This window comes from Vitis riparia, chromosome 8 (genome assembly GCF_004353265.1).
Source record: "Vitis riparia cultivar Riparia Gloire de Montpellier isolate 1030 chromosome 8, EGFV_Vit.rip_1.0, whole genome shotgun sequence".
NCBI lineage: Eukaryota > Viridiplantae > Streptophyta > Magnoliopsida > Vitales > Vitaceae > Vitis > Vitis riparia.
In genome coordinates this window covers 18,308,234-18,325,770 of record NC_048438.1, presented here as the reverse complement: position 1 = coordinate 18,325,770, position 17,537 = coordinate 18,308,234, and the positions used below count along the sequence as shown (strand labels likewise).

Genomic DNA, 17,537 nt, shown 5'->3' with positions numbered 1-17,537 from the left:
TACTTCAGCTTAATTCACTTAGACTTGTAGTTACGAATAATAAATTTTGATACGATTTGTCAATATGATTTGAACATAACATGTTTTTTTGTGAATTTAAATTAAGATATAATCAAACTTAAATCAAATTCGTGTCAATTTATATAACCTATTTTATAAATAAATAGTTTTTAAATCTATATGCATAATGCAAATTTAAGATAAATTAATATATTTAATAATACTGTTAATTAATCTAAGTATAAATTTAAACTATTTAACCAATATTTAACTCATTTTAAATAAAATAGGTTAATTAAGTTATAAACACATTTAATTGAAACAATAATCATTACCTCAACTTAATTGTTAAATAAGAAGATCTAGTTATTAAACGAGTTATATTATGTATTACCTATTTAATAATTAAGCAATATTTGAGTTTACGTTTAGGTATAATTATTTTTTGTGTCGGGTTTAAATTGGCATATGTAATAAAATATCTAGACTTTTGACGTGACAAAAACACGACGTGTGGAATTGACACCCCACCTAGAGGTGAGCTCGACAAATGAGAACGATGGGAGTTAGCAATCATCCGCTTCAATCGGGGGCTGCCTTAAGTCAATAACTTCATATGGATGTGCGGTTAACAGGTTGTAAAGGAAAATTATTTATCATGTGGATCCGACGATTCTACTGTTGGTTCTGATAATTTTTCTGCATGTCCATTGATATATCATATTATTTTTATGAAAAATGAAAACTGCCTGTTAAATTTTGTAAAATATTTTAGCATTGATGGAATTATCATGCATTATTCAACAAGGCAATTTAATTCTGAATAGCAAGAGAAAAAGGGAAAGAAAGAGCTTTCTTGTCAAAACCAACCCAACTCTTGCATGTCGGAATGAATAAAGAAGATAATCACATCGTTCACTCCCCTAGAATCACATGAAGTACCAGGGGGTCGTGGGGCTCCGTGGTTCTACTTCAATGAAAACCTACCTAAAACTCGAGATTGTTAACCGGAGGGGAATGGTAGCCATTCTTCATTTGCACTTGCTCTCATGGAAACTACTGTTAGGTCTTGATTCTTGAATGGGATCGAAGTTCGTTGTTTCTGGTTCTCTAGCGTTGCAAGATTAATGGAATTAATTTGAATCACTCCCATGTTGTCTGCCACAAATATCTCAGTCATCGTCACAAATTTTAGTGAGCACATCAACCCTAAAAACCTTCAGTAAAATCATAATATTCGACCCTAAATATTTCAAATGACTGGGCAAAAGGCATACATGGACCAATGGTTTCATTTGTATGTGGAGTGCAGACTGCAGACAAGCTCTAATGGATCCTATAAGCTGAAAGGAAGAAGAAAGGAAAGAATGTACTGTTTTTTCTTTTCTTTTTTTCACTTTGATGATGACTCTTACGAGATTGTGAAACTTGTTTTGTCCGGATGATGATCTTCCAAAGACCATAATAGGAAGGAAGGAAGAGGCAAACCCATGTGTCCTCCCATGCACCATGTGTCTGACCTGACCCATCAATCCATCACACCCCATCTGGTTGGTACAGCTATATTTTACTTGGCTGCTCACTAGCCACAAAAACCCACTTACAGAATTGTACCATAGTCTCCATTGCATCTGCTTGTGTGGAGCAAACCATAAACAGTCCCCTCGTCAATTGAATAACATATGTTGGCAAGGAAAACAGATGGGCCCCTCTCCACCCAAGTACATATTTGACAGCTCATCAGTTTGTCACACGTGTGATCACGTATGAATGTCAGTCCCAGCTGGCAAAGCACCACACGTGGGCACACATGAAAGCAGGCCACATACCCCCAAGAGACACATGCTTCTTGGGTCTCTTCTCATCATGCACCCCTCACCAATCTATTTATCAAGTATAATTTATTCTCTACAGTTCTACAATCCCATGAGTCATATGTAACACAGTTGGGCATGTTGGGAACTGTACGTAAATGAAGCGTTATTGTTGTGCCATTCAGTGTTATTTTCAAGACCCAAATCAGTTAAAAGGGCACATGGCAAATGGTCAATTCTGGACACTTTCTCTACAGTTATTATTTTTCACGTCTTTGGAAGCACCCTCCCATATTTGGGTCACTTCCCCCGAAAGGCTAAAAGATATGAACCACTATGGCGTGGCTGGGTGGTTGTGATTCATAACTGCACGAAAAGTAGAGGATACGAATGTACAACATCTTGATCATCTTGATTTAAGCAGATTAAAAATAAGTTCACTCCCAACTCAGAAGACGAGAACACCTCTAGTCTCTTCATTCATGGCCTCTCATACAGAGTGTGTGAGATGTAACATCTCTAACATTGTGAAGCTCAGAAGGACTTGCATGTGGCGGAAACCGGGCAGTGGTGGTGGAAAGAAACCGCCCCGAGATGTTCCGCCAGGCCACGTAGCAGTGACAGTAGGCGAAGCTAGGAGGAGGTTTGTTATAAGGGCTGACTACTTGAACCACCCACTTCTCCAGCAGCTGCTAGACCAGGCTTATGAAGAGTACGGTCAGAGTAAGGAGGGTCCTCTGGCTATACCCTGTGATGAGTTTCTATTCCAGAACATCATCCATTCCCTTGCAAACCAGTTCTCTTGCAATGTGAACGAGAAGAAGTTGGTGCTGAGCTTGTGGAAGGACTCCGGACCACTACTCAACGGCTTTTCAAGAGGATCAACGTGCTAGGACTACAGCTCCGATGGTATTGTCTACCAATATGGCATTCTCTCCCAGGGAATAATCAAATTCACATATTTTCCACTAGTAGACATTTGGAGGTCTAAACTTTAGATTTAATCTCATCGAAGTCATAGAATTGCCACATTTGGATGTCCAAAGTTACGGGATTTCTTCTCATTGAAATACCAGAAAATCTCATCGAGTCCTTGGCTTATTTAACAAAGCGTAAAATTTATCTCATCACTCATCCATAAGTGAGTACATCCAAGTGAGAACTTGTGATATCTACTAGTTTTCTAATCCAAGAGCCTAATTTTGTTCCTTTTATTTTGTATATACATATATATATATGTGTGTGTGTGAATTATGATTTAGATCTCACCAAATATATTTAATGATTTAGATCTTTTGTTTGATAAATACTACCATGATACCTAAGCATTTTCCCTGATCTAAAGAGCAGCTTGAAGCACCAATGAGTACATCCAAGTGAGAACTTGTGATATCTTGTACTTTTTTGTACTTTATATATATATATGTGTGTGTATAGAGTCTAGATCTCATCGAATATATTTAATTATTCAGATCTTTTGTTTGATAGGTACCGTTATAGTACGTTAGCATTTTCCCTATCTAAAGAGCATCTATGAGACCTTTGATGCTTGAAGCACAACATCCAAGTTCTTGTCATACTCTTGCCTACATAATTTTGTTGAATAATCCTTGGTTGGTTTTTGTCAAGCTCCTATTTACATAATTTTGTTGAACAACCCTAGCCTAGGTTAGGTTTTTGTCAAGTATATATATATATATAGTCTAATTCTCATTGAATATATTTAATGGTTCAAATATTTTGTTTGATAAGTACCGTCATGGTACCTTAGCATTTTACCTAATCTAAAGAGCATCTACGAGACCTTTGATGCTTGAAGCACAACATTCAAGTTTATATACATATATACAGTCTAGTCCTCATTGAATATATTTAATAGTTCAAATCTTTTGTTTGATAAGCACCATCATGGTACCTTAGCATTTTACCTAATCTAAAGAGCATCTATGAGACCTTTGATGTTTGAAGCACAACACCCAAGTTTATATACATATATACAGTCTAGTTCTCATTGAATACATTTATTGGTTCAGATCTTTTGTTTGATAAGTACCATCATAGTACCTTAGCATTTTACCTAATCTAAAGAGCATCTACGAGACCTTTGATGCGTAAAGCACAACATCCAAGTTTATAGACATATATACAATCTAGTCCTCATTAAATATATTTAATGGTTTAGATCTTTTGTTTGACAAGTACCGTCATGGTACCTTAGTATTTTACCTAATCTAAAGAGCATCTACGAGACCTTTGATGCTTGAAACACAACACCCAAGTTCTTGTCATGCTTGTTTACATAATTTTGTTGAATAATCCTTGGTTGGGTTTTTGTCAAGCTCCTATTTACATAATTTTGTTGAATATCCCTAGGTTAGCCTTTTGTCAAGCTCTTGTTTACATAATTTTGGTAAATAACCCTGGGTTGGAACAGAGATAACTCAAGTAACATACTTCAGGGTATATGAACATCAACCCATTGAAATCAAATTAAATTGACTTTAAAACATACAATAAGTTAAATTCGTAAGTGTATTATACCGACAGAGGGACAGTCGAATTTTCATCAACTCGGATCATTGAAATTGAATTAAAATTGACTTTCAAACTTTCAATAGGTGAAATTCTTAGGGTATAAAATACCTAAAGGACAGTAGAATTTTCCAATTTTGTTACTGGAACTACTGTTATCAGCGGGTAGGGAGCTCCACAAAGCTCAATATCTATGCATAAACCCAACTTTGTAAGACACATGATGAGAGCTTAGGCATTAGATAAGTGATACCATGAATGCAGACGCTTCAAATTAGGAAACTCAAATACTTCTTCATTAGAATGATCCTCTCATCACTTGCCCATTAAGAATGGTTCTTAGCATTTTTTTTTACTTCCATTGATATTTAACCTGAACCAAGCTAAAATATTGTCCACCTGTAAAAAATCAGAAATTGATGAATTTCAGCAAACTAGTTCTACATCCAGAATACCAGGAATCCAGAGTTAAAAATTGTCACCAGAGAAAAAGAACCCAAAATTGAAACTAAATATTGCCTCTTAAGTGAGGCAGAGAGACAGACAGCGATAACAAGAACAGGTTCAGGGGGAAAATCCTTTTATTCTACTCCATTGCCATGGAGCCGGCATGACACAAGGACAAATTTGTCTATGTGCCACTTTCTTATTGTATTAGAGTTGTTTCTAAAGTTAATTATAAACAATGATTAACAATAGAAGATTTCATGACTAATAAAACAACAGGTTAACAAAAATCATGCACAATTTGCAGCACCAGGGCAAACTGGTCTTGGGCATGCTAAATGCCATTAACCATGCCGTACCTTGATGCAGAAGAAGCAGGCAGACAAACTCAACTGTCACTTTCAATTTTATTGTTCACCAGCCTTCATTAACACAAAGCCTGTCTGAGAACATTGAAATTTAGTTGATTCCAAACATTTGCAACAATCCCGCTTGACAGAGCTTGAAATGCTTGTTTTGCAGCCAGACAACGTGCTTCCAGAATTTCACTATTGCTGAAAAGCTCACTGAGAGCTTCCTCAAGTTCTTCTGCAGAAACCTGCAAGAGCACTGGCATCTTACACAAGGAAAAAATGTCTAAGACCTGGATTTTGTAAAGGAAAAAACTACAAAAATTGCAGCTTTCCTAAGGTTACATGATTGTTAATTGTACCGAGGCCAAAAGTTACATATGTGATTCTTAGGTGAAGCAGTATATCGTAAGGAGTATCAGACTGTTATCACTACTTCCAAAATCTGCACTGCCATGCCTCAAGAATCAAACTGTAGATGGTCTGGGGCTTAGACCAAGTAAACAGAAACAGTATGAGCCCCAAAATTCAAGAATTAATATTGAGCCTCACCTCATTCAGGTTGGGTGCACCTTAAGATTGGATTTCCAACACAAAGTTACTTCATGTTAAGCTTCTGTCGATCCTTGGAAGCATACAAGGTTCATCACTCATGCATCATTACTACAGTTGATAGCATAGCTATAACAATTCCTGACCCAAGAATTTAGGTTGAGACTGAGTGTGGTGAAGCTTGAAAGAGGACTAATAGTTCAGGCTGAGCTTGGGCCAACTTCCATCCTTAACAAGAATATAGAGATGAATGGCTAAGAATCCCCGCTAAATTTGAAATTGTCATCAAAAAAATAAACACAACCTTATTGAGAAATCAACTTTCCTAAAAGCTTTAACTTGTAAGATTTTGAGTCCACAATGGACATCATTCTAACACTCTCCCTCACATGTAGGTAGCCTCCTTTGGTCTTACATGAGGGCTTAATAAATTAGCCTCTTTTGGGCTTAATAAACTGAAGAAATAAATGTGGTAAGGTTTGAACATATGACCACACCCACCAAACAAGGCTCTAATACCATGTTGAACAACCAACTCCCCTAAAAGTTAAAGCTTGTAAGATTTGGGTTCATAATGTATGTCTTGCACCTTAATACTTAACCCAGCATAGCTGTCTCTTTCTAGCACCACCATCTAAAGGTTTGGTCCAAAATGGAAGATTATTCAACTCCAAAACAGAAGGTTATTCAACTAGTGGTATCAATCGTTGATTTAGGTCCCTTTCAACCCATTAAATCAATGAATATCCATTGATCCATCTGTTTCAAATCACAAATCACTTAGACTCTGACAATCTGCCAAGATATGTTAAATTTTCAAGTCTACTGACAAAAAGCAGAGTCAACTCATATAATTTATTATTATATGCAGCATACAAACTGATACTGGAACAAGTTAGGCTCATATGGACCAAGAACACAAAATTGTTAACCAGCTTCAAATTTACATGAACTAGAACCTCAAAAGACAAATCCCCCGCTTTGGGATAGCAAAAAATAGATAGATGGTATGAGATATTAATTGGAAAATTAGTAATTCTGCAAAAAATAATTCCATTCTTTTACTCCAAGGGAAACAAGATATGTATGAACAAGGATTACACATTAAATTTGGGGGCACAAAGGAGCAATCAACCTAGTGTGGAATTGGGTGAGGCAACTGGTGTCCTAGTTATTCATGTTATGTGTTTTTCTTCACTTTATTTTGATTGGTTTGTCAGTTTCTATGCTATCTTTATTTTGATTAGTCAGTCTGTGTGGTGATTGATCAAATATTTGGGTCAGGTTAAAGAAGGGTTTATATATAGGTTGTGACTCTTTCTTTTTGATCAATGGAAAAATCATTACATATTTCTGCAATAGATATGAGTGGTTCAGAACTTTACAGGATCAAAGGCTTCTCTAGGGACGATGTCTAGACACACTTAGTACGAATCTTGTAGGTTATACCCTTTCTTCTATTTCCATGCTAGTTTCCTTTTATCTTGTACAATTCACAGGAAGTAGTCACTTTCATTTGCTCTTTACTTTCAGCTGGCCATGATCCTTCCTAGACCTAGCTACTGTCACCCTTGGTAACTCTAATTTGCACAGAACCAAACCTAATTTAAAATTTCCAGCATAAGCTGCAAGCCAAATTGATTCTACCCTAACATTAAATCTACTCTCAACCCCAGAAGCTGCCATCCAAACATGACAACATGTTGTTACTTACTCATACACCCACAACTGTTACCACTACCTAAATTCCTTATATAAGCAGCACACCTCATGAGGCCTCAACCTAACCCTCATCCTTCACCTTTCAGTCCTGCAAGCACTAATATCCTTTATCCATTTAACACTTACTTCAACTATTTGAACTTTACACAGAAAACAGGAAAATACAAACAAGAGGTTCTTCATACCTGCAGAACTGACAAAGGATTCGATCGTTGCATTTTCAGTACCATATCCGAAAAATGCCCAACATGATGACCTGAAATTAACAGCATCATTAGAATCGCATGTGAAGCAAATAAGATAGGCTTTTACAGAAAATATTCACCAGTCAGAACAGCACAGCCAGCTGCAGCAGCTTCCGAAATGTTATGGCCAGTTAAACCAGGCAAGAAAGAACCTCCAATTACTGCTATGGGAGTTAGCGTATAAAAGTGTCTCAGTTCACCTGCAAAAGAACTTCAGAAGATATATATGGATTTCTTGGAATGAACTTCCTAAAGAACAAGCACCCCAGGTTTCACACATATAAGGTCTGATATTCATATTGAAATAATCTAGTAAGTTACGTCTAAAATGTTCCTGAAATGCCTAGAGGGGTGAACTTGAGGTTTAAGAAACCTGAAGCTCATAGACCTGGGAGTGAGGCTCTCATTATACATCTTTCTCACACTTAAAGGCTAGTTAGATATGCGTCTCTCACTCAAGCCAAATATAATATGAACAAATTGAACATTGAGTATGTGTTTCTTTGTAGCCTTTTGGTTTTGAAAATTTCGAAACTTCAGATCAGAAATATACAAATATGTGTCAAAAATAAGCTAGATACTAAAGACTTAATCATGTGGCATCAAAGGACACTGAATTAAATAATTTTATATATTCTGTTTTTTTTTTATTATATTTTCTCATTCTAATTTTGAAAATGTTCATAAACTTTAATGCTCACATTGAAGTTTACCCCTTATATCACACCAAAGAGACTTGTTTGTAAGTTACTTAAAGCACTAAAGCTAGCAAAAACATCAAATAACTAATCCCAATCAATATGAAAAATGTTGGAACTAACATTAGATTCCTATAACCGTAAAAGATTCACCAAACAATAAGAAGTTACAATAATACTTAAGGTTAAAAAGAGAACTAATATAAAACGACAAAGAAAATAAATCGTCATGCCATATTCTCATGGGACCCAAATCAAGTTGGATATCATAAATTCAACATACAATTAGAAAAGTTAAAGATATCTATAAAAAAAAACAGAAAAGAAAAGTTAAGCTAAGTTCTTGGCTATAGGATGTGACTTCCTTTAAAGCTCTTGGCTATATGTGATGGTAAGAGTTCATTTGGGAGTGCTTCTAGCAGCACCAAACACACTTCCTAATACTTAAAAGTATTTTCCTAACAAAAATTAGGTGTTTGGAAACAATTGAAAGAGCACTTTTACTTAGAAAAACACTTGTGTTCCCTAGATAAACACTTAATAGGTGTTTCTCCCTTAAAAGCACTGCAAATTAAAAACAACAAAAGAATTTGGACTTCAATTTAAACATTCATATACCAAGAATGCTCCTCATTCACATGCTAAAAATTAAATATCAATCGTGCAATAAAATCAATCACATGCACTCAAAATATCAAAATAACCCACATACAATCCAAAATCACCAAAATCAATCTAGTATTCCTCTAATCCTAAAATCATACAATAAGAAAAACAAAGTCAAACCTATATACACGAAAAATCAACAAAATTAACAAAATAAGGCATTACTAAAACAAAACAAAATCCTAGACCAAAAAACTAGAGGTCACTAATCATCACAATAAGAATATACATAATTCCTCCAAGATATATCTAAAAGACAATGATCGAAAGAATCATAGTGGACCACCAAAGGAGACTCAAAAACAGCTTAAAAGAGGACCCTAAGTGTACAATAAGGTGACATATCATGGAGGAAGGCAAACTCTAACTATCAAGTGCCAAGAAGACAAAATGAAGGATCTACATAGGCATTATCAAAAAATGATGATAAGAGAAGTTCTTGGTTCCTAAATTATTGTAGTAGGCTGAATTCAGAAAATACATGCAGCAAAAAAAGAAAAAGAAAGGAACAGAAAAGAAACACAGACCTAATGTGTCCACCACATATATACTTGTCCCTGACACAAGTTTCTCATCACGTGACCTCAGAGCTACACTCAGCCCTTCTTTCTGCAGTTCCTGCACTATTCAAGGCAAAGGCAGATCAGATATTTAACATGATATAAAGGCACACACTTTCAAGTAGTCAGTGAATATCTCAGCAAAGGAATCCTATACATTATTCATTGTTTTCTATCAGGAACATAACTTTATTTAAAATAACCATAAAGAACTATGTTATACTGTTTATCATTTTATGATGAAACACTCTACAGTAAATTTTTCCATTCAACCAATGACAATCTCTAATTGTAAATAGCACAAAGAAGTATCTCAACAGCTTTAGAGGTTTCTGCCTTAGGATTCAACCTTTGAGGTTCCTTCATCATAGTATATGGTAAGCACCTGTTTTTTTGATGCCCTAACTGATGTATGAGGCATGCACTTGGTTGTGATAATAGGGTGAATCAATCTCATAAAAAAAAAACAATAGGGTTAATCAATTCCGCTTTTCTCCTTGAAAAAAATTGATGCAGTGGCACCTTTTTGAGTTATTAAGACAACGATGTGATGTCATATTCTAGTACTATCCTATATAAATGGGAGAGAGATGAATGAAACATATTAAGTGTCACAAGACATGAAAAACTACACAAGTACTGTGATATTTCAAAAAAAAGAAAAAGAAAAAAAGCGTCGAAACCATACTATAGCAATCTCACGTCCATGCTGTGGATATCGAGGCACAATAATGGTGACCATATCAGGGTGCATTCGCATTAGAACTTTGTGAACTCCTAGCATAACTGCATATTATATATTAAGCATTTCTCCAAATTAGATTGACAAAGCATAAAAGCTGCCTGGTGGCATGAGAGCAGAATATTATCATGCAAGAGTTGGCCACACTTCACATAAGTCTAGTTTTTTAATAACCTATCAAATGATAATAACAATAAGTCTAGGTTTTTAATAATATTTTAGTAGTTTTATTTTGACCAAGTAAGCTAAGTGTTACAAAAGGCTTCATCAACTTATAAATTAACCTGAAAATGAAATTACATAGTCACCATTACACTTCCTATTCACAAGCTCAGTTTGTTTGTGCTTGGCTTGTTAATAATAAAAGCTTTGAAATGGGGCTCAAACTCAGCTCATTTGCTAAGTAAAAAAGCCTGAATGAGCTGACTGGCAGGCCAAGCAGAGCTGTGAATAAATAGGCTGGTACATTAGCAGCAGCCTTACTTATACCAAGTGGATATAGAAATCTAAGAACTTTCCTGAAGGGCTGTCAAATCAAATATTATACTAGACTAAATTCTGCAAAAGACAAGCTCATATCAAAAGCATAGTTGTTAAATTGTCCATCATATTGAACATTGATTTTTTTATTTTAGGAAAAAAATGTTAAAAGAAATTCAAAGAAACAAGAAAAAAAATACTTGGTGGAGATAATAACTCTCCATCAGAAAATGCCAGTCAAATATAAAAAGGAACTTAAGAAAATGACGCAAATTCAAGTAAAGCCCATTGCAGGAAACTCAAACTTAAAGTTGCCCAAAAAAAAGGAGCAAATACTTACAAACTAAGCAGATAAAATGTAATACTATTTTGGTAATGATAACATATCCAGCCTCAATGGCATCACACAACCAAAATATACCAATTCTAATAGTCACAGCATCAAATTTTCAAAACCCAACAACTAAATTCATGTGGCAATGTAATACCATATAATTGGGGCTACAAGATGTCTCTACAGTATTTTGAAGCACATCAGGCACCACAAATTGAAAAATTAGCAAAACAGTAACAGAGGCCAAGTACCAGTGACTGACCTTTTTCTTCACCCCTATGTATGGAAGAAACCATCCAAACCCGCCTATGGGCAAGCTGCACCTTAAGTTCTTCTATACTTTGTACCCCTCTTTTGGAAATGTCAAATTCTTCAACCGCTGAAAAGAAAGAATATAAAAAAGAGGAACAGCCACATCAATCTTCTTCTGTTATAATTAAAATATTACTATAGACAGGATAAAAAACTAAATAAAAGATTCAATTATAACCAAAATATAATTATTGACAGGATAATGAAACATAAATAACAGACTTAGATGGGGTAAGTGAGATTAGAAGGTATTGAAATAAACCATGATCTGTGGTCACATATTAGTGGAAGAATTTCATCATGGACCATCTGCTGTTTTAATGTTTCAATATACAATATTTACTGAAGAATTTCATATACTGAATTGGTGAGCATACTATATTTCAGGTCACCAGAAAAGTTGATGACATATGGTGGGGCTTGCAATAGCTGAAAGCGGATTCCCTGCATGGTGCTCTACGACATACAACAAGATCAGTGATGACAAAACACTTATCAAAAAAAAAAAAAGATCAGTGATGACAAAACATAAGACATGAACTACTATGGTATTAAAATCTAGTATATGCTACATACCAATGGGACAATCAAGGAAAACTTTGACAGCATTAAGGAAATCAACGGAAGAAGCACAGGTCGAGACCAACGTGAAAAGGATTTTGCAGACATCCGAGCATTTAATAATGCCAGTGCAATCTGAAAATTATTAGGATGCAGTTCATTATTGCATGAGGAACAGTGCATAAATCAATCAAGCATGTCTCTCCACATGTGTAATCATGTGTGCATATCTTCGTATAAATGCAAAATATAGATATGTAACTTAAAGCAATATTTTCATATTTCAATAGATGACCACTGGTCAAGAAACGATAATACCTTTAAACCAATTGATTATAGAAACTAAAATTTCAATCAAGTTAAAGTATCATGGAACTATGGGTTATGCAATTCATGCTGTTCCTCTCCAAAGTAGTCCATGTCAATAAGTATATTTATGAATGATAAAGAATAACTTACACCATTTCTTGCAGCTCCTAAAATAAGATTTGGCCACAGTTCACACTCCATTAGCATGACAGCATTGGGCTTCCAATAGCCAAGGAAAGCATCCATAGCAGCAGGAATATCAAGTGGGGCAAACTGGTTCATGTAGGATGTTCAAATACACCACAAAAAATATATATAAAATACTTTTATTCAGCTAAACTGATAATAAATAATCCATGAAAATTCAAAATTGATACAAAAGCATTAAATTCTGTCACAAAAAAAAAAGAAAAAAGAAAAAAAAAAAAAAGAATCCAGTCTCTTGAACCAGAAAATAAAAATTGGTGAAGGAGACTGGAAAGGTTGCAAATGAAAGATCACAAGAAACATTAAACAAGGGAAAAAAATTCTAAGTGTGTCACAAAATGTAACAAGAAGTTGAACCATGAACATGAGGAAGGAAAAAAGAAATAAAAAAGAACAATGCCCAATCAATAAGGACTGAAATGCAAAATTATACTGGGTTTTACTTCCACCCAGGGTAACATCCACTGAAGTCACGCAGTAATCTTCAAGTATAAGCTCAACAAAGCAGCACATCATGTGTTAAAATCCCAAATAACATAATTGAAAACACACAAAAGGCAAAACTAAAGGAATGCAAGACATTACAAGGCAGCATTATAGTCAAAATGACTATGCTACTAACAGAAAGAAAATAACTGATACTTCAGCAACACCCCAAACCACTTTAGGAGTGCACTGTAAAAAAGGAAAAGCAAAAAAAAAGTACTCAGCTAAAACTGAGTCTAGGCTACCATAATCAAGTAACTCCTAGGAATAAAAACAAAAGCAAAACTTTATAAATACACAAGACCATGTGAGAGAATCCTCAAATAGATACCTGATATATGACACCAGTAGGGAGCTGATTCGTTATTATTTCACTGCACTCAAAAGGAAAAGGCACATACAAAAACAAAAATAAGTTTAAAGAAGTTACAACTTTGTATATTTCATTCAAACAATTATAGCATTTACTTCTTTAAACAAATATTAAAGCATTTTTCTGATCCCCCTCCACCACCACCCCCCCAACCCACAAAAAAAAAAAAAAAGTACTAATGCATTGTCACTGCTTTAAATTAAGCTTGTAAACCAAGGACCAAGGTTTAAAACATAAAGCCGTTCAGGTCCAACTTAAGTTTAAGGTTGAGAAATGTTTTGGTTTGCATATTCTGTTAACTCGTGCAAGTTCATTTACTTCCTAAGGAACCAAAGCTTCATTTGAAGTTGAAATCCAAAACATGGTTAACTTTCAAAACTAGAAGCATAAGTTTGTTCCACATAAGCTATGATGGTTTATCTAGAAGCAATTTCAGGAACAGAGACTTCTATTGATCAGCAGCATGATATCAAATGGAATCAACTGCAATGTCAGAAAGCACACTTGCTGTGGCATATAAATTAAATGGGTTATGGTATAAGCATTGGACATAAGAATACAACCCATATAATGACAATCAACTCAATCGAGTCAAATGGTTTAAGCAGTACAGAATTCTTCTATATAGAGCCAATCTATATAGAAAATTTTCAGAACTTCCATACTTGCTCATTCAGGTGCTTCCCTGTTTCCAGAATCCTTACCAACGTTCTTCAGTTATAAGAAAAGGAACTTCTGAATATAGTATAAATGTGTTTTGTATGTTTAAAAGCTTTTTGGCATCTTATTCCTGTTTATGTTTTCACAAACTCTGTTGCTTGGCAATGGAATATAGTCACAGGCCTTTATTATTTATCATTTGTATACTATATCTCAAACTCTCTTTTGGATCACCATCTACATTAAATCATAAAATCACTTAATGCGTGTGAAATCTCATCATAGGTTTTTACTTATAAATATGAAAAACTTCATTGAGCTTTTTGCATAATAAACAGGGCCTACAGACACTGAAAACAATTGGAAAGAAGTACGCATTAGAAACGCTATACTGCTACGATCCCAATGTCAAAGGCTAGTATGCTTTTATGGTTCACTCTCAAATGGTTGCACTTCAAATTAGATCACCTAGTTCTTCAAATTCAAAGTATTTACAATCCTTGTTGGATTTAATAATTATATTAGGATGTGAATCTTATTAGAGGTTGAACCTTGGCAAGTGCCCGACAATAAATAACCTACTTCTCACATGTGACCTTCATCCTATGGTAGATAAACATAGACTAGTTTCACTTGAAATTGATTATAGAAATGTTTGGAATCTTGCAAGAGATTGAACCTGGGCAAGTTCTTGCAATTGATCACCTTTGTAGAACATCATTCAAGCATAGCATGGTTATGTTCAATGAAAGATAATGCAGTTGCTCTTTCAATCTTTTAACTAATATATGCTCATTTCTAAACTTAATGGTACCATTGCATAAGTGAAAGCAAAACTGTTTGCCAAAGGTATATGCTGATTGGTGGAGATATGTGAGAGAAAGGGTACAATGAAGGAAGTGTCTTGCTTCAGAGAAGTTTGACAAGCAACACAAGTTGGAAAACTTATAAATGGATTTGAATCAAACATCTGTGCATCTTGAGATAATAGAGCAGTTCTATGGCAATGAGGTTTATGATTCAATATTTAACCTGGCAATGATGTGTTGATGCCCAAAAAGATACTCTTATAGTTAGTGATCAAAAAGAAATTAGATATCTGGCATAGTATCTTAGCATACACATTCAGACCAACTATTTAAAGCAATAATGGTATTTTTTGGGCATTAAGACAACTTAGTCTAGAAATGAACCAATCTATTCCAGGTATTTGACTTTTTTTAAGATAAAAATTGTAAAATGGAAATAAACCATGAATAGGAAAACTAAGACTGCTATATCCTTGACAGTCAATGTTGCGCTTCATTTTTTTTTTTTGATAGGCAAAAGCACAAATATATATTAAAAAAAGGGAGCTTGAAAGGCAACCCAAAGTATACAGGGAGTATACAAGAGAAACCTAAATGCGCTTCATGAAAGGCTATACAAATAGAAGTAAATTATCAAGTGACATAGGATATGGTTATTACTAATAAAACTTTTTACTATGCTCCATTTATAATGCTTGAAGATCACCAAGAAGATGCGTATGTCTTTGTATTATCAAATGGTGTAGGATATGATTTTGGGTAAGAAAACTTTTATATGCTCCATTCGTAATGCTTGAAGATCGCCAAAAAGACATGTTTTTCAGACAGCCATAACACATAGTATATTCTAGCTTAAGGATGACAGTTAAGAATGGCTCTCTATAGATATTTCACTAAAGCTTATCCATCCTACAAAACAAAATTACGTGGGGTTAACAATTACAGTCTGAGTCTAGTTTCTCAATTTTTGCCTCTATTCTTCTTTTTTTTATTGCCTTCTTTCTTGAAGTATTCTCCTAAGATGCCATTGAAAATACATTTTAAATCAGCCCCAAAAATGGTCCCCTCTAATTTGTCCGAGAAAGCAGAGCTATCATTTGCTTTCAAGGTTCGATTTAATCAGAGGTCACTATACCATGAAAACTCCTTCAAAAAGCACCAAAATCTCAACATTCAAAAAGAAAACAAACCCGAGGGGAAAAGAAGAAAATTAGAAAGATTCCGCTTACAATGCAGACGCAGTAGTTGAAGTCATCAAAATGGTACAATCGGGTCTTTCCTCAATACAGCGTTTGATTACTGGGATTGCAGCCATTCCTTCACCTGATTGACAATAAATTATTTTTATTGTCGTTGTTATCATCATTAACATATTAAATTATTATCATCTTCATGACGATTACTTTATAAAATCGTAATGATTGAAAAACATAATGTTATTTATTATTATTATTAGGATATAGGACATAAGCATGGTCCTGATAATGCTTAGTGAGTTAATAATAATGATAAAGATGATGATGATAAGCTTTTGTTTGATTGCAGAGAAAACGAAGGAAAATAAAAGAAAAGAACTTCCGAAACTTCGCTTTAAATATTAAAAATGAAAATCCAAAACCCCCTCACCTGCGTTTTCACGAGGCTCTCCCCCAACAAAAGAGAAAGTAAATTTAAAAATAAAAATGAAGAAATAAGAAAATCAAGGTTCCGTTTGATTGCATAGAAAAACAAAAGAAAAAAGAGTTGGACCGGACCTAAAGAGGCGGTGTGGAACCATATGAGATGGCCGGGAGGGCGTGAGGTAGAAGGACGGCCAAGACGCTCCGGCCACCGGACAGGGTGTTCGATGCCCTGGAGAGTGCGGAAACGTAGATGAAGGTAGAGAAATGGAGAGAGACCGTAGGTTAGGGCTCTGTACACATTATACAGTAGCTTCCCCTTCTCTCCAATCATTTTCCCTCTCTGTTGGACACGCTGGTTTTTGTTTCACGGTAGACGGCAGCAATGGATGTGAAGTTTTTTTCTAACGGACCGTTGGGGCAGTTTTCACGTGGGTCACGTGACGGATGGTACCCCAACCTTCTCCCGTTGGGCACGGTGACTTGAAAACGCCAAACGCGCCTCAAACTAACCTCTGGCAATGGCAAATATTACATTTTAGCTTTTATAAAAATGAGAGCATTATGACTTAATTACCCTTTTTCTTTTAATGGAAAAATATTCAAATTTAAGCTGTGAATTTGTGATACCTGTCATAAAAAAAAAAACCTTCATAAGTATAAGTTCCTTTTAATTTTAAAAACGTGTTGTAAAGTTATAAAATCATTTGATGTAAAACAGATAATATCTACAAAACTGGATACAGATTATTACAAATGATATCAAAGTCAATCTTAGTATGGAGTTTATTTAACCCCATCTATAATCGTTTACATAAAAAATATTTGCGATATTTATATTAGATAAAAGGAGAAAGTTTCTTATACTATATAAGTATAAGTTTCACTTAATCTTGAAGACGACTTTTAAATTCAATCAATTTTTTGGATTCAGGTGGATATAATACGTACATAATTAAATACGATCATTACAAAATAAGTATGATAATTATTTTATATAAAGTTTTTATAAGCAATTATCCTTAAAATATTTTGGATAAGAGCATGAAGGATAACTTA

General features: G+C 34.7%; 2 protein-coding genes across 5 annotated transcripts; one reads left to right on the top strand and one right to left on the bottom strand.

The window, feature by feature from the left end:
• The first annotated feature begins 2,296 nt into the window (after positions 1–2,296).
• On the top strand, positions 2,297–2,707 carry LOC117920671 (auxin-responsive protein SAUR50-like). The gene has a single exon (XM_034838266.1). The coding sequence runs from the start codon at positions 2,297–2,299 to the stop codon at positions 2,705–2,707; it is 411 nt and encodes a 136-aa protein (XP_034694157.1).
• Positions 2,708–4,909: 2,202 nt separating this feature from the next.
• On the bottom strand, positions 4,910–16,889 carry LOC117920949 (probable 3-deoxy-D-manno-octulosonic acid transferase, mitochondrial). Of its 4 annotated transcripts, XR_004652280.1 has the most exons (13): positions 16,614–16,887; positions 16,089–16,182; positions 13,349–13,391; positions 12,475–12,597; positions 12,031–12,150; positions 11,832–11,910; positions 11,405–11,521; positions 10,275–10,372; positions 9,554–9,644; positions 7,743–7,862; positions 7,603–7,673; positions 5,696–5,923; positions 5,302–5,391 (listed from the first exon to the last, which is right to left on the bottom strand). XR_004652280.1 is itself a non-coding variant. In XM_034838663.1 (12 exons), the coding sequence occupies exons 1-12, from the start codon at positions 16,810–16,812 to the stop codon at positions 5,221–5,223; spliced, it is 1,326 nt and encodes a 441-aa protein (XP_034694554.1). In that variant the 5' UTR covers positions 16,813–16,883; the 3' UTR covers positions 4,910–5,220. The 4 variants fall into 4 exon arrangements, 3 of the variants coding, with proteins under 3 accessions (XP_034694554.1, XP_034694555.1, XP_034694556.1); XM_034838663.1 differs by lacking the exon at positions 5,696–5,923 and having other exon boundaries at positions 4,910–5,391; positions 16,614–16,883; XM_034838664.1 differs by lacking the exons at positions 5,696–5,923; positions 10,275–10,372 and having other exon boundaries at positions 4,910–5,391; positions 9,554–9,649; positions 16,614–16,889.
• Positions 16,890–17,537: the final 648 nt, after the last annotated feature.

Bases quoted from the DNA above. Each gene is read 5' to 3' on its own strand.
- LOC117920671 (XM_034838266.1), top strand. From the start codon at position 2,297: ATGGCCTCTCATACAGAGTGTGTGAGATGTAACATCTCTAACATTGTG.
- LOC117920949 (XM_034838663.1), bottom strand. From the start codon at position 16,812: ATGATTGGAGAGAAGGGGAAGCTACTGTATAATGTGTACAGAGCCCTA. The intron at 13,392-16,088 runs GTAAGCGGAATC...TTTTGAGTGCAG, and splicing joins TCAACTACTGCGTCTGCATT to TGAAATAATAACGAATCAGC. The intron at 5,392-7,602 runs GTATGAAGAACC...GTGCTCTTGCAG, and splicing joins ATCCTTTGTCAGTTCTGCAG to GTTTCTGCAGAAGAACTTGA.